The sequence below is a fragment of the Heteronotia binoei genome, chromosome 6 (assembly GCF_032191835.1).
Source record: "Heteronotia binoei isolate CCM8104 ecotype False Entrance Well chromosome 6, APGP_CSIRO_Hbin_v1, whole genome shotgun sequence".
NCBI classification, from domain to species: Eukaryota; Metazoa; Chordata; class Lepidosauria; order Squamata; family Gekkonidae; genus Heteronotia; species Heteronotia binoei.
Genome location: NC_083228.1, coordinates 27,078,679 through 27,105,668, shown reverse-complemented (window position 1 = coordinate 27,105,668; position 26,990 = coordinate 27,078,679). Strand labels below are relative to the sequence as shown.

The 26,990-nt window shown below is 41.0% G+C and overlaps 1 protein-coding gene across 1 annotated transcript in view; it reads right to left on the bottom strand.

The window, feature by feature from the left end:
• Positions 1–21,175, bottom strand: part of TSPAN15 (tetraspanin 15) — a 29,005-nt gene extending 7,830 nt beyond the window's left edge. Inside the window, exons 1-5 of the mRNA XM_060240804.1 lie at positions 21,062–21,175; positions 10,724–10,909; positions 8,550–8,624; positions 5,150–5,245; positions 585–701 (exon numbers count right to left, since the gene is read on the bottom strand). Coding sequence (XP_060096787.1) covers positions 585–701; positions 5,150–5,245; positions 8,550–8,624; positions 10,724–10,909; positions 21,062–21,157 — 570 coding nt within the window. The 5' untranslated portion in view covers positions 21,158–21,175. The remainder of the gene's footprint in view (positions 1–584; positions 702–5,149; positions 5,246–8,549; positions 8,625–10,723; positions 10,910–21,061) is intronic.
• Positions 21,176–26,990: the final 5,815 nt, after the last annotated feature.

The window sequence follows — 26,990 nt, the reverse complement described above, 5'->3', positions numbered from 1 at the left end:
CCAAAATCTGAATGTAAATTTTGTATTTTTCATTAATCTCACATGCTGGTGGATGTTTACCCTATAGAAGCAATAGGAATTTACGACAAGATGCATGTTTTTTTGGAAAGCCATTGTTACATTGTTTATTCACAATTCATCAGAAATATCAGTCTTTATTTCATAAATGGGTTAGAAGAAATTTAACTTACATTCAAATTAATTTGTCCCCCACAAAAATCTCTAGTTGGGGGAAAAAACGCATACACTGCTTAAATATTTTAGGAAATGGAACACAAAACCCAAATAAATTAATTTATATAAGAGAAAGATTTCGAATAGTATTTGTATTATAAAAATATTTATACATGGTCCAAGATCTTTTCTGTATGATCAGGGTTTGTTTGTTTTTTAAGTCAATAAAAAAGCTTGGATTTCCTGGATTTTTCTTGCAATCTGTGTGAAGAATTTGTATTTCCACGCACAGATCATCCTCATCAGAGACAGATCATCAGAGACTACTTCAGTGTGCCAAACCAACACTCCCTATTCATTTCGCAACATGTGAAAAACAAATGAGAGGCCACCAAATTAACTGTCTTTACCTTATTTGTGACACAACAGGTGTAAGGGACTCCACAGGCTAGAGGTCCTGGTGCAGCGCAGTTATGGTACTGGTTTTGAGCCCAATCTGTGTAATCTTTTCCACCACAGCATTTAAACTTTAAAGGGAAGAAAAAGTTATACGATAAGAAGGCATTCTGATCATTAGTATGGAATGTTAAGAATTATTAAGTCTTAATGATATCAGAAAGAAAATAAAAGTTCAGATTATTAAAGTGATTTACCATTTTAAAAAAAATCATTAAAAACAAGTAATAGATAAAAACAATCTGCCATAGGAGCACTCAGTACCAAATGAAAAATTCCAATAACAAAAAATGAATAAATCCATAAAATTCTCTGAAAAACAGAGATGTTTTCACTTAGCAAATGAACAAAATTTAAATGTAGATGCCTCGTGAATCTGTTGCTAGAGAGAATTCCAGAACTGGAAACTGTGTACATGCATGGGCTTTGTAGAAGGAACAAAGATGCACACCAGAAGTGGTGAATCCCATCATACTGCTGCTGGGTACCATGTCAAACAAAGCAACCAACCATGGAGGAGAAAGTTAATGATGTGAAGATATGCATGTGTGTTAGTTGCTGTCTATGTCTGAACATAAAGAGAGCATCCACCTGAGAGCCAGTTTGGTGCAGTGGCTAACTGCATGGACTCTTATCTGGGAAAATCAGGTTTGATTCCTCATTCTCCACTTGCAGCTGCTGGAGTGACCTTGGGTCAGCCATAGGTCTCGCCGGAGTTGTCCTTGAAAGGGCAGCTTCTGTCAGAGCTCTCTCAGCTCCACCTACCTCACAGGGTGTTTGTTGTGGTTGTGGGGGAGGAAGGTAAAAGTAGATTGTGACCACTCTGAGACTGAGTGAAAGGCAGGATATAAATCCAATATCATCTTCTTCCACAAACATGTCAGGAGCTTGTTTCAGAGGATAGCCATAGAAAAGCTGGATTTGAGCCCAGTAGGACCTTAGAGACCAAGAGATTGGGAGTGTTGACTCTCAAAAGCTCATACCTCCAAAATCTTGTTGGTTTCTAAGGTGCTCCTGGACTCGAAACTAGATGTAGAAGGATGTGAGTGTTCTTGAACATCACCAGCTGGATAAGTTAAAATCAGCAATGGTATCAGATTTTATCCTTTCACAGCCTATGAAATAAATTCAGCCAGAAGGTAACAGGCCTGTAACTAAAAGCCTGCCACTAGATGAGCCGTGATTCAACTGCCAAACCCATTCCGGTCTTTATCAGCTCTCTGGATTATTATGTAAGGAGAACGGTGTTTTCATATGCAAAAGGATGTCAACAAGGAAAAATTAAATTGAAAGCTAATTGATTTGCAATTGAAAGAACATCACCAATCAATCTAAAGACCCCTCCCCAAAATCACTGAAGTGAAATTGTGTTAAAATATCATGAAGTTTCCTGGAAGAAACACCATGTTAAAATCCCAGTGTGTTTAGTGAGTGTCGTCTTCTACAGGGGAAAGAATTGAAGTTAAGAGCTGAGAATAGCCAAGGCCCACATTCTTGAAGCTCAACCTCAAAACATGTCAGGATTTTAATGAGATATTTACAACACTTCACAATAAAACAAACTTGTATTATGTCTATTCACTTCATTTAAATTCCTTCAGCTGTGGCTACTCACTACACAGTTGAGATACTTGAGATTTTAATCAAAACCACTCTGGAATAAACGAGCAATAGACTGCACTTAATGCAAGTTAACATTACTTTAATCGTCAGGGGGAAAAGGACTTGATCCGAGAAACCAATTAACTAAACATCTACTTGACATAAATTCAAACAAGGGATAAACCATAACTTACAAGAACTCTGAATCCTTGAGTATACACACTACAAATGGAAGACTGAGAAAGTAATGAGCTGGTAAAAATTTAAAAGTATATTCCCCACACACACACACACACTTTTTGTATGTCTCTTTTCTTTTTTAAAAAAAAAGGTGGCTGCCATTTTTAAGCTACCTGATAAAGGTCAGAATCCACCAGGAAATTCTGCTGTGCAAATCACACTGAAAAGTACAGCCATATTCTTCTTATACACTTCATCTTCCATTCATTTCAGTGGAGCTTGCTCAGGAGACGGAATTGTGCTCAATTCACTCTCCTAAGCAACAGAAGTCAAACCAGCCATCACCAATAGAGAGGTCTGCTCTCGGTTGGTAAATTCCTGGAGATTTTGGAGGTGAGTCCTGAGGATAGGGTGGGGTTTGGGGTTAAGGAATAACGCCATAAAGCCTGCCCTCCGAAGTCACCATTTTCTCCAGGGGAACTGATCTTGGTTGTCTGGAGACAGACTGCAATAGTAGGAGATCTCCAGGTACCACCTGGAGGTTGGCAACTCTAACCACCATGATGGACTGGTATAAAAGGGTTTTAACTGTGGCATTACCAACTAAAGTGACTTCTTATAAAAGGAAAACAGAAAAATCTCAGTCAAATACTTCTGTAAACAACTGGAATAATGTTTACAGGACTCAGGAATACAAAACTTTGTGCTTGTGTTCAACCAAACTTATGTGCCTTATTAAATACATATTTACCACCAGTCAACTCCGATTTTAGTATGCTAGGAGTTTTCATTCATACCTACACAAGTGCTCTCCTTTCTCTACTTTAACAAATATGCAACTTTTTCCATTTCATCTAACACATCTAAAGGCAAGAATAACCCAGCAAATATTTCAGCCATGCCAATTAAGTAAAACTCAGCTGCAGTTCAAAGCAACGTTCACGTTATAATGACATATTTCCTTCAGCATGGATTTCAAGTTTCAACAAATTCCTTACTGGCTTAATTTGTATAAGCAAACTATGTCATAATGAGACCTCCTCTTTGATGGCTATGAAACAAATACTGTTTAAACATCTGTAATATGCCACCCTGACCTGGCTAGCCCAGGCAAGCCTGAACTCATCAGGTCTTGGAAGCTAAGCAGGGCTGACCCTGGCCAAGTACTTGGATGGGAGACCTCCCAGGAATACCAGGGCTGGAATGCAGAGGCAGGCAATTGCAAGCCATATCTCTGAATCCCCAAGCTCCATTAGGGATTGCCAGAAGTCAACCATGACTTCCAGGTATACATACACACACACACAAAGCACCATTAAAAAAAAAGTTAATTGTAGCAAACTAAACCTCATTCAAGGAAGAAATTGAACCAGGAAATGCCACAGCAGGAAAGAAGTCTGAGTTTCTGGGAAAATCCAGCACCAGCATACTGATACTAAACTAGCAAGTAGACAGCCCAGTTTTAAGCCCTGGATGCCCCCACAGCCCAGTGGTAGTCCTGGGCCATCCAAACTCCTGGAAGCTCTGCAGATCCCATCCTCCAAACTTATATTCCCTTTTGAGAGATGGATACATAAAAGAGGCAGCATGGCCAGTCCTACCATATCACCCAGATACTTTGGAATAGGAAACCCCCACTGAAAGGCTTTTGCCTCTCTGAAAAAGAGTTCAGGAGCTGGGGCAGAATAATGCTCTGAGAAGCAATTTCTTCCAAGATAAGGACAATTCAGATGCTACAGCAGCAGCAAGAGAACACGAAATAGCATATTCCGAGGAGGAATTTCTATCCCCAGTAGCTCACTGGGAGAAACAGCAGTGAAGAGCCTGTAACTCATCCATGGAAAGGGTGTGAATGAACTCATGCTCTGCTTAAAATTCCAAGTTATAATGGTTCTACCAACCAACATTAACGAACATTTTATTTGCAAAGTTCTTACAACTGCAAGAATGAGAAATTTCATTCATCTTGGGGGAAAAATAAAACCAGACATTTCCTGTTTTAACTTTTGTGGGCTATATAGGAAACTGCTAGGAGAGAGGGAAAAAGAGGGTTAATACTTGTATACAGGGGTGGAATTCTAGCAGGAGCTCCTTTGCATATTAGGCCACACACCCCTGATGTAGCCAATCCTCCAAGAGCTTTCAAAAGAGAGCCTTGTAAGCTCTTGGAGGATTGGCTTCATCAGGGTTGTGTGGCCTAATATACAAAGGAGCTCCTACTAGAATTCCACCCCTACTTGTATATACATACATTTGATTACATATCATAACTGTGCTAAATTACTGGAGTGTTTGGGTGTGAAGAATCAAGAATCTTGTCAATGCATTACACGAATTACCTCAAGGTGCATTTCAACCTCTTTTTTTTTTTGCTGTCATGTTGCAGCCAACTTATGGCAACCCCTTGAGTTTTCAAGGCAAGAGACATGTAGAATGAATTTGCCATTATCAGCCTTTGGAGAGGAACTGTGGTATTTCCTGGGGGTCTCCCATCCAAATACTAACCAGGACTGACTCTGCTTAGCTTCTAAGGTCTGATGAGAGCAAGCTAATCTGGGCTATCAAGGTCAGTACCCTTCCAACCCTACAATTCTGTTATTCTGCTAATGGAATCCTGTGCACCTATTCAGACTACACACACACACACTCAGTAGTAGGAAGAAAGACCAGTTACGGTACAGAAAATTCATGAATGCCTACCTGTGCATTTCCTAAACTCGACATGCAAAAAACAAACCTGCTTTTGAACAAAATCCATTATGTTTTTGAAGTCCAAGTCATCGTAGTAATTCTCAATTCCTTTTCCAATGTTTTCATTTAAAAAGTCAATTGTCTTGAAAAGAGAAGAGCAAAAATCAGGCACATAGGAAAGAAAAGCAAATTAGCAGGCATTTTTATAATAACTATGACTACACTAGGGATTACTGTAGTAACTAGTGCATGCTCCCATGCACATTTTGCAACCTTTTGAAAAATATTATTTCTTTATATTTACTGATTTAGAAGAGCACATGCACGCGCACCCCAACGTTACCTTTCTGTGCTGATCTCCCTCTTAAGTGGCAGGCACAAGGAAAGACTTTTCCTCCACCCTGCAGAAATCTTTTCATGAACATTTTGCTTCGTTATTTCTTTCAAAACAAGTTTATTTCTTTGACTGTGCTGTCCCTACATCCAGCACACAATGGTCTTTATTTTTTCTTTTAAAAAGCAGAAAATCCTATACAATATTACCATCACAACACCACAACTACACCTCCACAGTTCCTAAACACATGAGCAGAAATTTGTCTCCATTCGTGCAACGACCTCTTTCACAAAGATCAAGCACTGCAGTTTAAATGGTGGGGAGAGCAGTATGTTAAAAAAGGTGCTTCGATCCAGCAGAACAGATTAGTAATTACAAGCCAACAACAATTTATTATGTGAAAAAGGACAAAGCTTTTCCCTTGACAGATCTGTTATTCACTTCAATATAAACAAGCCGTTCAGTATTCGGAGTGGACAAGCTTTTTGCAGATCAGGGGCACTGCATGGCTACTTTTGGGGAAAAACAGGCTTAGCAGGCCAACTCATATTGCAACATTCCGGGGACACTTCATACTTCTGGTAACGTCAGAAAATGGCCACCCAGAATTTTCAGACAGAATGGCCCGAAGCCCAGCTGTAAGATGAGATTCTTGGTGGAAATAACCATATAGGGTGGAGGTGGAAATAACTTCATACAGTCTCATGGCCCAGCTGCTGTAACACCACCACATGCAATTATGTGAATATCATTTCTAAACTTGGGCAGTGTCTCCCAGTTCTTTACTCTGAAGGGACAAGTAGAAAAATGCTTAGAGACTCAGTGGGTGACCTAAGGCCAGTCACTTTTTTTCAGCCTGACCTACCCTCATGGGCTGTTGTGGGGTTAAAATGGAAGAATGGGCAGCCATGCTAAATATTCAGATTTCCCTGGAAGAAGTATGGACTAGAAATATGAATAGACTGATACAAATAAGACAGCCCTGGGCTATGTGGACTAGGGTCTGATTTTTTTGAGAGCTGGACTTGGGGGTCCCCCAATCCAAGTCTCACACCATCAACCACACATCATGTAGCTGGGAACTCAGTTCCCAAGTGTGGTGTGGTGTGGTGTGGCTCCAATTGGACTCAAGATCACATGATGGGGGAAAGAGGTTTCAATGTCCCATCTGCTGCACCGTTTTCCTGACTTGACAGCTTGGGAGGGGTAGTTTCTGCCCTACGGGGGTCCGTATTTATTTTTATTTACAACATTTATATCTTGCCTTTCTGGCCTTACCAGGGGCCAGCAATGTGGCTAACAATTTAAAAGATACATAATACAATTACATAAAACCATTGAAATAGCCCCCTCCCAAACAGGGCGAGATCTAGGAGGGGGCAGAGGGGGAGTTTGCCCCAGGCACCGCTGGAGGGGGGTGGCAAATTGGGGATGGAGTCCATTCTATTCTATGAGCCCATAAGGGGGCGTCATTTTAAAATCCCCCCTAAAAAAACATGTAGATCTGGTCCTGCCCCCAAACATACCTCATTCCTAACCAATGTTTTGTATGTATTTTAACCGTTTCATATGTTTTTAACACTTTTAAAGATCTTTTTAAAGAGTTTAAAGCATAATAAAATACATACAAAACATTGGTTAGGATGGAGGAATCATTGAAGAAATGCCAAACAAAACAAAAAGTCTTCACTCACTAGTTGAAGATGGCAACAGAAGGGGACTGACAAATCTCCCTGGGAAGAGAGTTCTAGAGTTTTGGTGCCACAACCAAGAAAACCCTCTCCCAGTTGCCACCAGTGTTCCCCTCTAAGCTGAGTTAGCATGAGCTAGCGCACAGATTTTTAACCTCCAGCTCACACATTTTTGTCTTAGCTCAGGAAGGATGACCCCAGAGCACACTAATTTATGCAGTAGCTCACAACTTTACTGCCAGTAGCTCACAAAGTATAACTTTTGCTCACAAGACTGCAGTTTAGAGGGAACATTGGTTGCTACCCACCTAATCTCAAAAGCAGGTCTCCAAAGATGACCATAATGGTGGGCTAAGTTCAAAGGGATCAGATGGTACTTTGGTCCCAAACCACATAGGGCTTTGAAAGTTCAGGACCAGCACCTTGAATTGTGCCCATAAACAAACTGGGAGCCAGTGTAGGTGGGCCAAGACTGGAGTTATATTGTCCCTGTGACACACTCCAGCCAACATCCTGGCTGAAGTATTCTGTGCTAAGTGAAGTTTCCAAACACTTTTCAAGGACAGCCCAACACACTCATTGCAGTAGTCTAATCTAGATAGAACTATGGCATGCACCACAGAGGCTAGATCTTTTCTATCCAGGAAAAGCTACAGCTAACCAGTCAGCTCCAACACTGCCTCCAGGCATTGATTCAGGGTTTCTATAAGGATGGTAATATATTTAACAGTGAGATCATTTTCCAGAATACATAATTATGTATTGTGAGACATGCAGCCACAGTTAAATTGCTATACTTATCCTTCAATTCCATGAAAATGTGGGGGGAGGGGGAACCTTACATCCTAGATGCAGAATCTAACTTCTCTAGGATCTTCCCTTTTTTTAAAGGAAATGATTCCAGCTTAAATGGCTACAGCCTCATGCCTGGAAGTGCACAGGCAATGTCTGCTGAAACCCCAAAAGCCAACACTTAGCTGAGGAAGATTTTAGCAGCTTTTGCTGGGCTTCACCTGTCCATATAGCTTGGGAGAACAGTGAGAACTGCAAAATAAGTTAGGCAAAGTGACAAATTACACAAATTGGCATCATGCAGAAAGTTTGCAAAATCCAGCTTTTCTTGCACAAAATACACATTCCCGAAGTACCAACTGTTTTTCAAGAGCAGAGGTAATGTAGCCATAATTACAATTAACTCTTACCACTGGCACGATCAGTAATTGTGCCATAATCAATCATCTTAACTTTAGTTTTGCAAATCATTTTCAAACAGATAGGTCACGAGTCCTTGCCTGGCCTTACCAGGGGCCAGCAATGTGGCTAACAATTTAAAAGATACATAATAGGTACAGATAGGTCAGACTAAATGGAGTAAGATTTTAGTTTAAATGCTCTTTTTAACATTTTAATTGTATTACCTGATTTCTGAAGAGCAAGGCTATAACTCCACCAATTAATTCAATCAGCAGACAAATGCCCAAGATGTACATGAACTGCAAAACAGGTTCAAAAACAGTTCTTTTAAAACTTACCATTAATCCAGTAAAAGCATACAAAATTCTTAAATTTTGCATGATAATGAAAGAGAAGTGACTTTGAATATGTACATTTATCATTTCTCTTGTGTTCTCTCTCTCTCCCCCACTCCTAACAGCATAGCAATAGGAACAGTATGTTAACATCTATAAAATACTCTCAGAACATTTTGTTTTCACATTTCTTGAAGAGATAGAGCTCATTTGTTGGATTCTGATTTTTTGGCAATGAAATGATTTCTTTTCCAGAGCCTAAAAGCAGCAGACTTCTCCTGCCACTTTAACATCACTCATTCAAAGTAAGCCAGTTTTGGAGAATGGAAAATTTGGACAGACAGAGAGTGCTAATAACAACCTTATATTTGAAAATACACATGATAGGATATCTGCATGAAGGCAGAACATGCAATACAACAATTGTACAATATTTTGCAGTGCAGCCCTAAGCAGAACTACACCCCTCTATAAACTCATTGACTTCAATAGACTTAGAAGGGTGTGTAACGGGTTAGGATTACACAGTTCCAGATGCATGCAAAACTATGTTATAAAACATATTTAAGGTGCCAATACATGGGTAGAGTATCTAACAAGGATGATATACAGAAATTCATTCATAATAGTTTAAATATAAGGCAAAACAGTGTTATATGCATGCATATTGTGTACTACTGCACCTTTCTTAAATCTTCGTTCGCGAAGTCAAGCCGAGAGAGAGATCGTGTACATAAACAGGTTGTGTAGAAAAATTTATAATATATATTTCAGTAGTTCCAATTGTATGAACAGATATTTTAGCTAGTCAAACCTCCATCAGACCAAAATGTATATTAGGGCAATTAACATATTTTGGAGTTTGCTCTTTGATTCTAAATCCAGGCTTCCTTCCAGACATTGTGCCAATATATCCTTTGACACTGAGCTATGTCAATAAATCCCTCTTCTCTTCACTTCTCATACCCGGCTCCTCGAGACCTGGCTCTGCCTACTGACTTGCTTTGCTGTAACCTGAAAATGTCAAACATTATGCTGATTGGTTCTGTCCCAATCTGGAGTGCAGCATCACTCTAGAATCAAAGGGCTCTCTTCATTAATAAGGAAGTATTTTTAAAAATCAAACTATTAAATAAAGTATTATTGTGTGCCAAGTAGGAATACAAGGTTCTGGCACACAAGCTATGAGAGAATCTTGTTCTGCTCTGCCTGGGCTTTGCTTTCCTAACTGGGGAGTAATAAATTAATGGGCCCCTGTGACAGCAATAATTATGTCCTGACTCTGACATTTCACGTGAGCTATCTAAGCATGCAAGTTAAATATTAAATGCATTGCCTTTTTATGTGTCTGAATTTACATAATGGCTTTTCCTAGCACAAGTCTTACCTCTGTTTGACCATTTCCTTTATTCCCCCAGAGCTGTTCAAACTTCTTGCCAATCCAGAAGCTTTTTTAAACGCACAATACTCCTTTTATACTACAGAACAGCAGACTGGAAAGCCGCCTGAAGTAAATAAGAAAGGTGTCCCTACATCCAAGCCAGTTTTACTTCAGTTTATAGATCTACCTATAAACTGAAATAAAAGGTGTTAGCTGTGATCCTTTCCTCGCAGGTCTCAGAGTAACAAACATGTGGGTCCCCCAAAGCACCCTAATGTACAGGGCATGACGTTATTCACCAATGGTCTAATTGTGCTCCCAGTGAAATTAAGGGCATTAACAACTCCATTCACACTATTCAATAACAGTCCCACTGCTATTTATTGAGGATGGAACGTACAGGCTGTGCTATCTTTAAACTAGATCCTGGTGGGCAGCCATGTTGATCTGAAGCAGTAGAACAGATTTTGAGTCCAGTGGCGCCTTTAAGACCAACAAAAGTTTATTCAAGAAAGGTGCTTGAGCACATGAAAGTTCATACCTTGAATAAGCTTTTGTTGGTCTTAAAGGTGCCACTGGATTTAAAATCTATCTTCAAACTGATGGCAGAATGAACTTTAAATAATCTCATATGCATCATTCAAGTTACAGACAGAATTAAACATGCAGAAGTAGTACTTACAGCTTGAAGAAGGCATAAGTTGTCCCTTAAGGAAGCCAATACACCCACAAATGAAACAAGAAACATTATAATGCCCAGGAGTATTAGAATAATTGCTGGAGCTAAAAAGGCACTTTCAAGGGTCTTGTATTTCTGTCTTTCAACTTCTGCATAAATACCAACAGCGAGGACAAATCCTCCTAGCAACTGTAGTAGAAAAAGAGAGTGTTACTACCTTTATCCGATTCCTAACAATACACTAAATGTTTAGCATTTGCAAAGCACAGAGAAGAGCTTCATGACCAACACTTGCTCACTTTACCACCTTATAATCAAAGACCAATTTTGTCCCCTATCAAGGTCACATACAAAGCCCTCCATGGCCCTTGATCCTTTGCACAGGATCTGTATCATTCAATTTCAGTATATGTGCTGCTGAAGCCCTAAATGAGATCTAGACTTTTATGGAGGCCCAACAGATTTCACAACATTCTGAAGAAATGCCCTACAGAGCTAAATACTTTCCTTTATGGTCTTCTTGATTTGTGGAGCAGCAGGCTGACTTCCATTATAGCGAAAATTCTCTGACTAGCTGCTCATCAGAGGTCATCAATAAAGATGGGAAGGAGATAACTGCAATACAAGCAGCTGCACTACACACCATTCTTAAAGACTAGACTATGTCACTGGCAAAGAAATTCTGTCTTGATTGACAATGCACCTGCAACCTGTTGTCTGGCAGAGTTATTTCTTGTGGTGAGCTGGTGAACTCAATCACTTCCTATCCAGAGAAATTTAATGCCTGCCATGATGCTTCTGCAACTTTCTTTGCTGATAAAATTGAATGCATCTGGTGCACACTGTACAAAACCACTGTACAAAACCAGTTTCAGAATGAGCAGGTCAGTTTTGTTGCACTGACATTAATCACTTCTAACTGGTCTACTAAGGACAGGGTTGAGGGACATGAGAGTTTCCACTTACAGCCAATTACTGATGCCTTTCTAAAGTTTTCTTTCTGGGAAATTCTACTGAATGAGCAGTTGTGCTGTGGCTCCTGGCACACCTGGTTGCCATCAATTTTCTGGACTCTCATTAATCTAGTTTCCAACCTGACTACGGCACTGAGGCCTGGGTTCAAAGGTAGAAGAGATGGGAGTGAAATAGCAAAACAGACTGCACCACTTCAGAGTGCAGGTGAAGATCACAGCGAATCACATCTTGGACTATCTCCCTGTTTAAAACCTTTCACCTGCTCTGCTACTTCTTTTATTAGCATTGTGTTCTATACCAGTGGTTGTCAACCTTTCATATCTTACATCCAACCAATCACTCTCAAGGAACCTGCTGCCCACATGACAGAAACAGAAATCCAAGTTTCTCCAAGAAGGGAATTTGTATGTTTACAGGCACTCTATTATCTGAGAGCCAGTTTGGTGCAGTGGTTAAGTGTGCGGACTTTTATCTGGGAGAACCAGGTTTGATTCCCCACTGCTCCACTTGCAACTGCTGGAATGGCCTTGGGTCAGCCATAGCTCGGATAGAGGTTGTCCTTGAAAGGGCAGCTGCTGTGAAAGCCCTCTCAGCCCCACCCACCTCACAGGGTGTCTGTTGTGGGGGGAGAAGATATAGGAGATTGTAAGCGGGGTATACATCTGCAGGGCGGGGTATACATCTGCAGTTTTCCTCTTCTATTATTATGATATTTATCATTTATTGTAAGTTTTAAGAACATAAAAATTTGCAAAAGCACTATGAGTAACTCCTAGCAGCTTGTCAGCAGGAAGCAGCACATCAAAGACACTTGCTTTTTAGCAGAGGAACTGGGGAGTATGAGAAATGCTAAGTGTCCAAGGCTACTAGCAGCATGCCCAAAGCAAGTTGGATAACATATGGTAGACAGGATCAGCAAGCGATGTCATGTTCCACATGCAGCTAAGACATGGTGTCAAGAAAGATTGAGGGAGAGTGAATTCTTAGTAACTGTTATGAAAATCCTGAGTCCTACCAATGGCACCCACACCACCAGTTAAGCACCACTGTTCTGTGCAACTGAGGCAACCACACACTGTTGAACTGCTCTGTAGTTTCAATGGCAATAGGGAGATTGGCGAATATACGGAGAGTAATTCCAACTGTTTCAGAGTGGAACTACTCATTTCTGCTATGAAGATGACAGAGGGTAGCAATGTACAAGCCTTAGCACGTGCTTGCTGGGCTACTGAGCCTCCACTTCCACATGTGTTGCTGTAGCCTCCTACTTACTGGGGCTCAAGTGTTCTAGCTACACTTTGAATACTGAGATCATTTGAATAGTGACCTCTAGATATTAATATCGCCGAAGTTTGCAAATGGACAAGAATACAAGCATACTGCTGAGCTAAACACAATGGTCTGATTCATTATGGCATTTCCCAGGTTCTAAAGCAAGATGAGTGTTCATATCAAGAAACATTTGTTTTAAAATGTTTTTGTTTTGAGTAAGTTCAATTTCCTATTAGCATGGGGAAAACCTTAAAAAGAGATCATTTTTATTATTCCTTGGTGATTATTTCAGTCTACAATAATCAGATTAAAAGACCATATTGAAAATACAGATGTGTTGAGCAATTTATTTCCCCCCCACTCATATTCTGGGAGAATGTTAGCAATATGATGCTGGAGTAGAAAGGTGTGCCAGACTTACAAATTCAACTTACGGTAATTCTTAAATATATACAAATCTGAATCTTGTCAACCATTGTGTTGCATTTACAAACTCTATTAATAATTTGTATTTACACCAGTATAAGTAACAGTTATGCAAAGCAATTGTTTTATCCGGCTTCCTTTTTTATTCAAAACTTGAATGATGCAAGACTCAGTTCTCACTGTACTTTGATACATGATAAGGAAACAAGTTTAGTATATTTACCTAACTAAAATTACTACAGCAGCAAATATACACAAAAGGAAAGTGGTTAGGAAATATGCTGACAAAGTTTCTCATAACTGCCTTACATTTATTTACTTACTTCATTTATACATTTCTAACTCTGTACAAGGAAGGCATAATTATCCAGCTGACCTCTTACCATAGACAGCTTCAGTACAGGTTGCCAATAGGCTAGGAGAAAAACGTCCTGCCCCTTTCACAAAAGGTTAACAAGATGTTATTTATTAGGTTAATTACCTCCATGCCATGAAAAGCTTTATGGCTCTCTCTCAAAATTTATTTTATCATCATGCATTTGCAACTGCACAGAGAGAGACTCTCATTGGCATAAATCAGGCTACTCAAAGATGCTGACATTAAACGCACTCTGTGTCATTATTTCAATAACTACCAGGTTTCAGATTCAACAGGAGCTCACAGGAACACAGCTCCTGAACCTTTCTGAGGGTTCCCCCTCTTCCTCCCCACCTACCTTGCCCATTGAATAGTAGGTGCAGCTGCATAACAATCCCTGGATTAGAAGAGTGGGCAGCCAGCCAGCCACCAGGAGCTTTGCCCGCAGCCCTCATTAACCCCTGGAGAAGCCCGCGCCACCCTTTCTCTACTTCTTATGTGATTTTGGGTGGCGGGTAGCTTGCTGGCCTTTTGACTGGGGGGGGGGGGCAGGAGTGCCTCAGGCAAGTGAGACCTGCTTGGGCTGGCTGGATCTCTAGCCAGCCCAAGCAGGCCTCACTTGCCTCGGGGCTCTACTTCCTTGCAACAGGTTGCTTTTGGCTGGGGGGGGGGCGGTATATGCTAATGAGCTCCATCTATTTTCCTACAAAATGACACCTGATTATTATTCTCACAGTTCATTTAAACTATTTAAAATTCCAATTTTCTGAAATACCACACAACATGAATTAAAACCACAATGAAATCTAAATAGTGACTAAGAACAATGTAAAATAAATCAGCCTAAATGCAGCAAAAACGGACATCCTACTCCACCAAGAACCTAGGTTAATAAAATTATTTTAATGTGCCACCTACACAACAAAAGAGATGGGATCAGGACATGAGTGTTTTCACAACAGGGCAAATAATCCCCTGGGGCTAGTCTTGACTCCTACATTGGTGTGAAAGAGCAGTTTAAAATAAATCCCCTCCTCTCACACCATGAGCCTGATTTAACATTTACATCCCGAAAGAGAGCAGATATGGGTGTTTGAGAGGGCGTGTGTATACATTTGAGAGTTTATACGCTTAAGTCTATGCTATCTTTTTTAAACAAGTAAAAAGACAGACACGCTCCTGTATTCTAACAGAATCCCCCTGCAAGCAAAAGCTCACTGGAATTACCCCTCTTCAGACCTTGGCACCACCAAGAGTTTCACAACAAGCACTTAACAGAAAGGGATAAGCAACTGGCACTTCAGTTCCTTCTCGACCATTCAAGCTATCTTAGCGCAAACACAAGAAGTACTCGTCAGATTAATCTTGGGCAAGTTAATTAGTAATGCGATCTAATAAAATGTAAGGCTTAGTGCAAGAAAAAGAGAAGCTGACTTGGATATTTACCTAAGAGAGAATGAAAATGTGAGTTGCATGAAAGTGGATTATTTTAAAAAATGATCCAGCTATGCTTTCACTGAGAAGCATATCCTCCTGTTGCAGAAAAGATCACATAAAAATTGAAAATTGTCAGTCCTGAACAAAGCTTAGTATGTTTTTGGCAGTACAAAACATTAAAAGAGATAAATCTGAAAATCTTTGTCCACATTCTGATGAAAGCACTTAACTCTGAAGAAAAAGATACTGAATATAAAGTTCAGTCTAAGATGCGCTCTTTGCTAGCATCACAATTTGATGTCCCAGAAAAAACATTCACAAATGCTTGGTCAAACTACATGTTATATTATATATCTGATCTCACCGTATCTACTCAATAGTTGGCAATTCTCTGTGAACCGGCCAATTGGGGCACAAGGCATGTATCAATGCACATGCAAATAAAGGATCCTGGAGAGACCAATAGGGTGGGTTCCTGCTAACTACAAGGGGTGTGTCTTGCCTTTCCCAACTGTAAATATTGCCTGTTTTGCCTGTTTGTTCCCCATTTCGCTGTTCTCAATAAAGAAGTTACTGTATGTTACTACCCATGGCTGAACTCACTATTTAACAGGAGACCTCTGAGGGGAAGGGTTCAACACACCTGCTTTCTACCGTTGAAGTAAACTAGCTGTTTGTGCTGGGAGGAGATGAAAAAGAACAGTATGCCCTAATCTTGTCTCCTAAGAGACCAACCTAGGAGAGGTGCCCTTCCTTCTCTTGGTGCCACAAATTCCTGATGCCCCCTTTTCTTGTAACTACATACTTGGGACTCCAATAACAAGGAACAATCACACAGTACTTCCTTCCTGTTCCTGAATCAGATGTAAAGGGGAGGAAAGACAATTCTGTTCTCTATTTGTATCACCATACTTGGGATACAAGGATATGTCCTCATGTAATGTTAGAGCCAGTCCTCCAGACAAATTGTTACAGCTGCCATTTCTTTCCACACAAAGCTGTTTCAGAAACTCTTTCAATAAACCAGGTAGGTGGGATAACAGGAAATCCCCCTTTTTTAAAGAACCAATTCCAAAAACATGGGTGAAAGCTATTCTTCATGCTGCTTTGAGACAATAAACATTTTAAATAAATAGAATTTTAAAAGGTCACTTTCACCTCAATAAAAATTCCTCCAACAAAGAAAAGTCAGATTGTCAAAATATGTGGTTTATTTTCAACCCCTGTCCCAACCTTCCAGGAACTATTCCCTGGAACAGACAAAAGCTAGTATCTGGGAAGGACCATTCATTTTAAGTTTTTAAGATCATTTATTTAAGTATGACTTCAGACTGAACCCCTCAGCCATACACAGGTGTGTCTAATAAAAAAAAAACATGTTCTACCTCAGGGCTTAGAGGCTAAAGATCGAAAAGGGTGCAAGAAATGCACAATTAGATTATCTCAATGAAGAATCTTTTACGAACTTTCTGAAGATCCAAGACTTCCCAGATTAGTCAAAATCTTTCTTAGGTCCTGTTCATATGGGCTCTTTAAGCTCACTTTGGCTTCTAAAGATTAAAAAAAATTAAAGTTTCATACATGTAAGGGATAAAGTGCAGCAGCAACAAACACATCAAAACAGGTTTTGAAAAATGCAGATTTAAGTTTAAAAATGGGAGATTGAAGCAGGAGAACTCCATTTTATTCTTTAAAAGTATAAAACCTTTTAAAAAACCCATTTGCCTTCAGAAGCCAAACAGCCTGTGTGAAAAGGGACCTTAGAGGTTTTTGGGCAATTTGAATACTGCAGACATTTCTCTCCCAGTTCAGGAAGAGATATACTAACAAATACTGGAAATATTCTACAGAGTTCCAGAAGTTAGTATGCAGACCAATAAAATGTCTGATCTCACTGCAGATCAACTGTCAGTAGTTTATGAGCACTTTTAACCAAATTCACTAGTAACAAGCTGCCCATTAAGAAGTGGAAGTCAAGAAGATGACTGCTAGCTTGATCATATGCCCTTGGAATTCATTAAATTCTGCTTGTCAGCATATTTATGGTATGGTAGTGCAAGTTCACCCCAATGAGGATAGCCCAGGCTAGCCTGATCTCATCAGATCTTGGAAGCTTAGCAGGGCTGGCCATGGCTAGTATTTGGATGGGAGACCTCCAAGGAATACCAGGGTCATGACACAGAGGCAGGCAATGGCAAATCACCTCTGAATGTCTCTTGCCTGAAAACCTATGGGGCCACCATAAGTCAGCCATGACTTGATGGCAGAAAAGCCCCCCAGTAAACTCAGATTTCTTGCCACACAAAAAATGATGGCAAGAGGATGAAAAGGGAGCATGTGGTGACGTTTTGTCTGTAGAAATCCATACAGCCACCTTCACACACTCCTTTCTGTTTTCCTTCCCTAGCCTTTTTTCAGTACACTGGTTTATTTCTGGATCACTTCATTGTCAGCAACATGGGATTACAAGTATGGAGGATTTTAGATGCTGTCATACATTCTTTTGTTATTCCCAGGTTCAAATTAAGATTCAGCATCCAGGTGTACTGATTTACAGTGCACAATCCCTTCTGATGATAGTACAGGTCTTGGTTCTGCTTTTCACAGCACCATACATTATACAAACTTTTCCTTTCATGGGGTTGCTTGACTTAACATACATAGGCTTTTTCATATGATTTAAGCAAAGCATCTACACTAGTGTGTGTTAACAGCCATCAAGTTGCTTCTGAATTATGGTGACTCTATGAATTAATGGCCTTCAAAGAGTCCAATCCTTAACAGCCTTGCTCAGGTCTTGCAACCTGAAGGCTGTGGCTTCCTTGACTGAGTCAATCCATCTCAGGTTGGGTCTTCCTCTTTTCCTGCTATCTTTAACTTTTCCTAGCATCATTATCTCTTCCAGTGACTCTTGCCTTCTCACAATGTGATCAAATATGACAGCCTTAGTCATTTTAGCTTCTAGAGAGTTCAGGCATCCTTTGATAGAGAGCCCACCTGTCTTTTTGGCAGTCCATGGTACCCATAAAACTCTCCTCCAATACCACATTTCAAATGAATCAACTTTCTTCCTACCAGTTTTCTTCACTGTCCAACTTTCACACCCATATGCAGTAATGAGGAATAGGTTGGTATGAACTATCTTGATCATCAGAGACACATCCTTACACACTTAAGAATGTTTCCTAAATCCTTCATGGCTATCCTTCCCAATCTGCTGCGTACTGAACCAGCTGAAATTTCCGGGTTAGTATCAAGGGTAGGCCCACATAGAGTGAGTTACAGGAGTCCAATCTGGTGGTGACCATTGCATAAATTACTGTGGCTAGGTCAGGGTGGGACAGATAGAGGCCAACTGCCCAACTTGGTGTAGTTGGAAAATGCCAGTCTGGGAGTACTTGCGATCTAGGCCTCCATTGATAAGGAGGTATCCAGAATCACACCTAAGCTCTTGGCAGTTGGTGCCGGTGTTAAGAGAACACCATCAAGAGCTACAAGTTGGCTAAATCCTCCCTGCAGAGCCACAGTCCCTCCATCTTAGCTGGATTCAGTCTCAGCCAGTTCTGTTTTAGCCGTCACACGATGGCCACCAGCCCTCAGCCAAAAACAGCTGGAGCAACATTTGGCCGACTTCCCATCAACAGATGTAGCTGGGTGTCATCAGCATACTGGTGACACCCCAGCCTGAAGTTCAACACCAGTTGCACAAGGGGGCGCATGCAGGATCTCATCAATGACATTAAAAGACTGATGACTATATCCACAGCAGCTGAGAAACATATGCCAGTGTGGGATCTAAATGTGCTCTGAAGTCTTACTCTTTAAGAGCCAACAGGAAATCATTACATTTGAAACGCAAGTTAGCTATTCTTGCAAAATAACTTAACTGGCAAATCCAGGACTTATTTGAGTTACCTAATGACTCAAGAAAAGGTTGTTTCCAGAGCCCAATGACCTCTCCAATTACATGGGTGTTTTTTTTTGCAGTGCAATTAATACCTAACATTTCAGCTTACTCACTGCCAAACCAGTTCATTAATGCTCAGTGAAAACCACAAACTACACCCTAAAGACAAAGTGTAACTTCTGGTGATTCCATGTAGATAGATCCAGATGGGCAGCCGTGTTGGTCTGAAGCAGTAGAACAAAGTAGGAATCAAGTATGCTTTGTTCTAGTGATTCCTCATTCTGCCATGAAGTTCACTGGGAACTTGGGCGTCTTCATCTCTCAGCTGAACCTATTTTACGGGATTGTTGTAAGGATGAGGGGGAGGGAGTATATATTGAGAACCACTGCAGTGTATTTGTTGGACTGAGAACTAATCCTTGCTACATGATCTTCACCTACTAGAGTTGTTATGAAGTGAAAAGAACCATATATACTCCCCTAAGCTCCACTGGAGAGAGGTGGAATAAAAAATTAATAATTAAATGTGGATAAAAATATACCACTCGGAGCTATGAACACGATATTAAAAATACTTTAAAAAAAACAACCTGATTATTCTTACTGGAAACCACATTCATAGAAAATATTTTCCCTTTAAAATAAACAATGCTGTCTTAAGTGTTGTGTTGTACTGTGCTTTTTCGACATTCTCAGGAGATGTGTTTTAAATGTACAAAAGTGTACCTACTGAAGACTCCTTTAAGAGTTAAGACACAACCAATATGTGTTAGTGCAAGTATGCATTCTTTTCCATGAACACAAGAAACTTGCTGGATCAAACCAAAATCTACCTTGGGCAGCATTGTATGCAAAAATCCCAATCACCAGCAATTACAACCGTGACCTGGCATTACATCTGAGTTCAGTTTACAAGAGAAAGTACATTATAAAACAAGAATAGCAGGAGGTTGATGGTAGTCACTCTCACAGGCTCCCTCTTCCTTCCCACACACACATGGATTCATTCCTTTACTTCTTAGCTTTCTGTTAACCATAGCTATACTATCCAAATTAGGAATATATGGTTAACACCTTCCCTTCAAACCACAATTCAAAACCAATTTGCAGTACTCATCCAAGCCACAATTTTGAGGATTTTGTTTCTCAATTGAGGCAATTATTGCTTTTACTACCTATTAAAATTTGCTTCTGTTCTGCTTTGGGGCAGACAGAAGTTACTAGAAATACAATCGAGGCTGGCACTGTCGTAGCTGTTGATCCCATAACAGCCAGAGCTACTGTTTTACCATATCCTCAGATCGAAATTAATTTTGTTTTAAGCACAACATTACAGCACTCTTTTTAAATATATATATATTTAAAATATATATATATTTAAATATATATATATTTAAAAAGAGTGCTGTAATGTTGTGCTTAAAACAAAATTATATATATATAAAGAGCACTGTAATGCTCTGTGTGTGTGTATATATGTGCGTGCGTGTATGTATATGTGTGTGTGTGTATGTATCAAGTTATCTGCTTGTTTGTTTTTAACTTCCTGAAGTTTGCGGTAAAATGGGCTACCGTGTATGAGTCACCAGGCGGTTGAACCTGGAACACCTTTCCTAAGAAACCACAGGCTGAGTGCCAACCATCCCCGGCGCCTTCCACAGCCACGCCGTCCAAACGCCTCCCCACCCCTTCCCGGTTACTAACAGGTTGTTCAGGAACAGACCGCAGCACAAACACGTCGCCCTCCTCCGAGCATCCCTACGAATGTGTTTCCCTCAAACACACCTCCCCCCCGCCCCAGGAGAGGAAGGAGTCCCCCCGTGGGACTCACAGCCCGCCGCTTGTGACGAAGCAGGCGGGTCGCCCGGCCACCTCCTCATCCCCGCAGAAGCCTTCCTTTCCCGCCTCACACTCTCCGTGCCCCAGTCCCGCCCACCGTGGCGCGCCCGGCCCTTCTCGCGCTCACCCAAAACACTGTGGAGTAGGTGATGAGAGTGAACTTGAGGCACAAGTAGGAGAAGCGCGCGCAGTAGCGAATCTGCTCCGAGTCTCCCGTCGCCATCCTTCTCCGCCGCCGCCGCCGTTCGGGTTTCAACCGCGACCCTGGCGGCGGCGCCTCCTCTCAAGCGCCGCTCCTGCTCCTCCAGGCACCTGCCGTTACCCGTGCCAGGCCACAGGCTGCGGCGGCTCGGCTTCTGGAAACGGCGGGGCTGCGCCACAGTAGACAGGCGGGGCCTGAGAGAAAGACGCGCGGCCCTGCCGGAGTTCCTGGCTGGGCCGTGGCGCGCAGTGCGGCCTCAATACACACAAAACGGACCTCCCACCCCTGCTGGATCCGCTTCTGCTGAAGCTTTTGACCAGTCAGTAGTTCACTCGCCTATTCGGTGTGGCTGGGGAATCAGTCCCGCTGTGGTCAGTGGGTTGCAGACTCCATTGGGAATTCTGGGGAACAAAGTCATGGCTCAGAATTAAAACTGGACAAATTTATGGCAGTTTTATAATACTGAGGGAGATAAGTCTTTTATACAAACGATGCTTATATTCAGGCTTTGAATTCAGCAGGAGCTCACAGGAACAAAGTTACTGAACCTTTCTGAGGGCACCCCCTCCTCCTCCCCACCTACCTACCTTGTCCATTGAATAGTAGGTGCAGCTGCATAACAATCCCTGGGTGAGCTCCACCACCAATTTTTCTAGAAAACAACCCTTGCTTTTACTGGGTGTTTCATGCCTTACATCATATGAACTGAGTAAATTTTATTAGCCTTTAAGGTGCTACTGAACTCCTGTTTTATTATGCGCTGCACCTGTCTATTCATTTTAAAAGTGCATACAAGGTATAATATTTGATGCTAAGAATAATTCCTTTCTATGTCTGATTTAAACTTTTTGTTTATAGCTCAGGTTCAGGCAAATAAAAAAGTAACATCCCAGAATGATTCACAAAGCATTCAAAGCATCCTTTGTGGAAATGTTCTTTAAGAAGTTATTTCTCTTACTTCACTTTCCTGCACTCTTAATGAATAAAAGTGTAATGCTTCATATCTGTTGGGAAATATGACCAGTTTTTCTTCTAGGGCTGGGATAGGAAGTGTTGCTGTGGCTAGCTGTGCTTGGAAATAGACAGGAAACAGTATGTACAACAGCATACCTACAGCAAAATATACAAAAAGCTGTGTGTTCAAGAAGTTACCTGTGCCCACATTACAGTCATGGTGGAACATGTATACCAACAGTATGTGAGTGTGTATATGTGTATATGACAAGTTTCCCCAGAAAACAAAACACCCCAAAAAGAACCAGTTTGCTGCAGAATGGTTAAGAGCAGCAGACTCTTAATCTGGAGAACTGGGTTTGATTCCCCACTCTTCCATATGCAGCCAGCTGGGTGGCCTTGAGTCACTCACAGTTTTCTCAGAGCTCTCTCAGCCCCACCTCCTTCATAGGGTACCTGTTGCGGGGAGAGGAAGGGAAGGAGATTGTAAACTGCTGTAAGACTCCAAGTGAAGAGTGAGGTATCTTCTTCTGTACTCCTGCATTTGTACACTTTGGGGTACTGAGTTAGGTTTTTAACAGGTATTCTTTGTTAAAGGAGGAAAGGAAAGAGATATGCACCAAAGTCTGGCAATCAGCTGGATTCATGTGCATCCTGGCTCAATGCTGCTTTACTGTGACGTCTGAATGTAGTCAAAATGTTCCACCAGTCTTCATCCTAAATTGACAGACTCCCATGACCAGTGACTATTGCATATTTCTCTCAGTGCGGCAATATTGTCACATACATCATAGTCACCTGTTGGATAATGCCAGTATGTTATCCTTCCAAGTAAATAATCAATACAGTGATAAGAGGACAATTTTGTACCATCTAGTTAGCAATTGTACTATGTGTAGCACGCTTGCACTTAGCAATGCAGCAATTGTCAGAAATCAAGCTGAAAACTGCAAAAGTCAACAGATTTTAGCCTATAGATCAGGGGTGGTCAAACTGCAGCTCAGGAGCCACATGTAGCTCTTTCACACATATTGTGTGGCTCTTGAAGTCCCCACCACCCCATCAGCTAGCTTGGAGAAAGCATTTCTCTCTTTAAATCACTTCTCCAAATTATGCCAGCCAGTGACTTGGAGAATGCATTGCTTTCTTTCCACTTTCCCTTCCCTCTTCCCTCCCTTCATCGCTTTGCCTTCCTGCTCTCAAACATCTGACGTTCATATCTTGTGGCTCTCAAACATCTGACATTTATTCTATGTGGCTCTTACATTAAGCAAGTTTGGCCGCCTCTGCTATAGATGTTCTGTTGCATGCAACTGACTCTGCTTGCTAGTATATGGTCAAAAGAGCTATCTTAAGAATCATCAAGTGATATCATGGAACCTGCCATCATTGAAAGAACTTAAGATATCGAGAAAAAAATGTGAATTGCTACTAGCAGGTGGGGAGAACATTTTTGTCTATTTTTAAGAATTTACTCCTTTTGATCAAATGTTTGCCAAATGAGGTTACGATAGATTAAAACCATACAGTGACCTTCCTCTTACATCTAGCAGTTCCTAGGTGATGGAGAAGAATCTTGAGAGTCCCTTGAACTGCAAGAAGATCAAATCAGTCCTAAGGGAAATCAACCCTGACTGTTCCCTGTAAGGTCAGATGCTGAAGCTGAAACTCAAATACTTTGGCCACCAAATGAGAAGGGAGCACTCAGTGGAGAAGACCCTGATGCCGGGAAAGATAGAAGGCAAACGAATAAAGGGACAGCAAAAGTTGAGATGGCTGGACAGCGTTACTGATGAAACTAATACAAATTTGAGCAGACTTCAGAGGATGCTGGAAGACTGGAGGGCTTGGCGTGACTTTGTCCATGGGGTCGCAAAGAATTGGACTCGACTGTGCAACTGAACAACAACAACAAAAGGCAGCTGGCAGTTAAAGCACAGCTCTTTCCAGCAGAGCAAAGAGAAGGAAGCTCACTGAATGCAGCAAGTCACTTTCTGACCGATGGATGGGGCAGGTTGGTCTTCCTCTTTCCTTTATTGTGCTTTTCAGGATGGCATGCAGACTCCCAGTTGCCCTTGGAACTATGGCTGGCAGTATCTCATCTGTCATGTCTGCAATCCCTGGGCAGTTTACATTAGCCTAGCTAAGTGAAAGAATGCATTGCTCCGAGCACTACACAAGAAAGCTATTTTCTTGAGGGAGAATAGTTCATTGACGCTGCCAGTGAGTGCCAAATTTGTTCTTGCCAATTTGCCAACAGCAAGCAAATGAAAGAACTGAGAAGAAGTGACTCACACTGCACAAGCTGTGAAATGTTAGAGCATCTAATATTAAGAGGTTCCAATGGTTTTTCATCTTCCTTTCTCCATCAAGCTTTGTAAATCTATAGTTTGGCAATCCTGTGCTTTGAGGGGAAAAGCCTGTGTTTACCAATACAATTATTTTGCTTTTACTTATGCCCAAGACAGTAAATAACAGCCCCTTAAAACTACAGAATCACTGGCTAAGTTATCCTGTATTTTTATAAATTGTTTCATTGTGTGAAGTTATAGTGACCTGCCTGGAATTCTGTGGGTCTTCCTACAAATGACCTTTCAACATACTTAATTCTAGGAAGAGAACAGAACCTTCCTGCTAGCCAAAGAAGAGCACAACCCCTTATAAGGATCTAAATCATAAACATAAAAAATCTCTTTCATAAATACTCTACTGAATAAACATTTGTTCAGCTTATAAAGCATCAAGAACTTTAGTTGTAAAAACTAACACACCAAGAATGTAATTGCATAAATTCAGCTAATCAGAGGAGAAAATTTTTTTTTCATGAATGCGGAAAAATTAAAACAATAATTAAATAAATTTTCCTAATTAAGCATTCTCTTTGCTCACATAAAGAATGTAAAATAATTTTGGTCTCTTTTACCTCCCTATGTTGAACTTTTCATATGCAGTTGCACATTAAGGCTTGAATATGTATGATGTTCAAAGGTTGTTTACAGTATTATGATCCGCGTTAATATTTCAGGAACTAAAATTCAAGTATTGTATTCTTAAATTGTTTATCTATTAAGAATCTATTTACGTGAATTGGCTCTGAGATGACAGCACTTGAACCTCTTCAGCCTCAAATATGCATTGGGATCCATCCAAGGATTCAAACAAATCTAAAGTGAGGAAGTTCTCAAGTAGCCCAATAATGGAAGTCTTTTTTTCCCCACCTCAGTTGTTACATCAGTAATAATTCCCTAATACTTGCACATTTGACAGACCAACATTTTTGCTGAGGGTGGGAGGTTGTCAGTCATCTACAGTCTTTTCTTCTGTCAGTGGTTTCAGAGAGTAGCTCTATTGGTCTGCAGTAGAAGAGGTAGATGATCTGTTATAGGAAAGCTAACTAAATGCCTAAGATTTCATAAGTGAACACCTATACTATACCTGAATCAGGCCTGATCAGAGTCATCTAGAACACTTGGAATAATCCAAGAAATCAAGTGAAAGGATAGTCAAGGGCATCAACAAGGGGAAGATATGCCAAATAATACAATTTACTTTAAAAAGCAGATTATATGTTTTAGATTATCGACACATAGGAATAAAAAGTATATGTCAAAATGCTTTGAAGACATTCAGAACATCAGCATAAGACCAAGTTACTAGACTGGATGAAGCACAGCAAAAGTGCCAAAATGCCCTCAAAAGGTTGGGGAATTGACAGGTGGGCACCTTTGGCTTAAAAAGGATCTAGAATCTATGTATACAGGATTCCACTTCCAGAAATTATTGCTAAATTTACCAAGGACACTAAGTAAAACAATTATGAATTTATTACAGAAAAATATAGAACGCACACATACAAGATAATAGACTCATATAACATACATACAGACCTAATAACAATAGAGAGAAAGGCATCGAGGTAACATAAGGATGGACAAACAGGGTGATAATTACCGATCATAGTCTTCAAGGAAGGCTTCAATGGCGACAAACGAGGACGATGGGGAAGGGGACTCTCAACTGGCCAAGAATCGGGGATGTATTTAAATAGCAGGAATGGGGTACTGCTAGATGCACACCTGTGGGGAGTTGGGACTGTGGTTATAAGGACTACCTTGAGCCCTTAGGGGGTAGGAGGTACAGGGGCGGATGACAGGTGGTCAGCTGGTACATGACCTCAGAAAAGGGGAGGCTCCGCAATGACTATAAGGGCTAGACTTGTGCGGTAGCCAATAGTCAGTTTATTGGGGGCACCTGATTGGATGCCCATACCTGGCCAATGAGCAGATCTGGCCCTGGTTACCTGATTGGACCTCCAGGTAACAATGGGCCAAAGGGGGAGGCTCCAGGATGACCATTACGGGAAAGAATGGGTGAAATTATTGGGGTGGAAGTGATTAAAGGCTATCAAAACTTATCTAAAAGGTGACAATAGATGGCCAAATTGCTACCTAAGGTAACACCCGATCTATACAAAGAAACTTGGCTCTGGGTGAAGAAGTTCTTCATCTTCTTCACTCTTCTACTGGCACCATCCTTTGTCTTGGGTTCCGTTGGACAAAGGCTTAGGCAGTCTAACAGGATCCATGCCTAAGATAAGCTTGATTGCCTTATGCCTAGGTGACATCTGTTGAGTACGTGAGCCTCCCACTTCGCTGTCATGGAGTCTGGCACTGCAGGAAGATAGTTGCTGTGATGTTAGCCTACCAATATGGATTCTGTGGTCAAGGCTGGAATTCGCTTGCCTGGACAGTTCCTGGTGGCGCAACTTCTTCCGCTGCAACGGCCGAGATGGTGCACGCACGAAGCGGCTGGAAACCCATCTGTTCTTCTGGTTAGCACTCTCCCAGAGTACCGAGTGCTGCTGCAACATTGTGGCTTTTAGTACTCACATAAGTCTCTT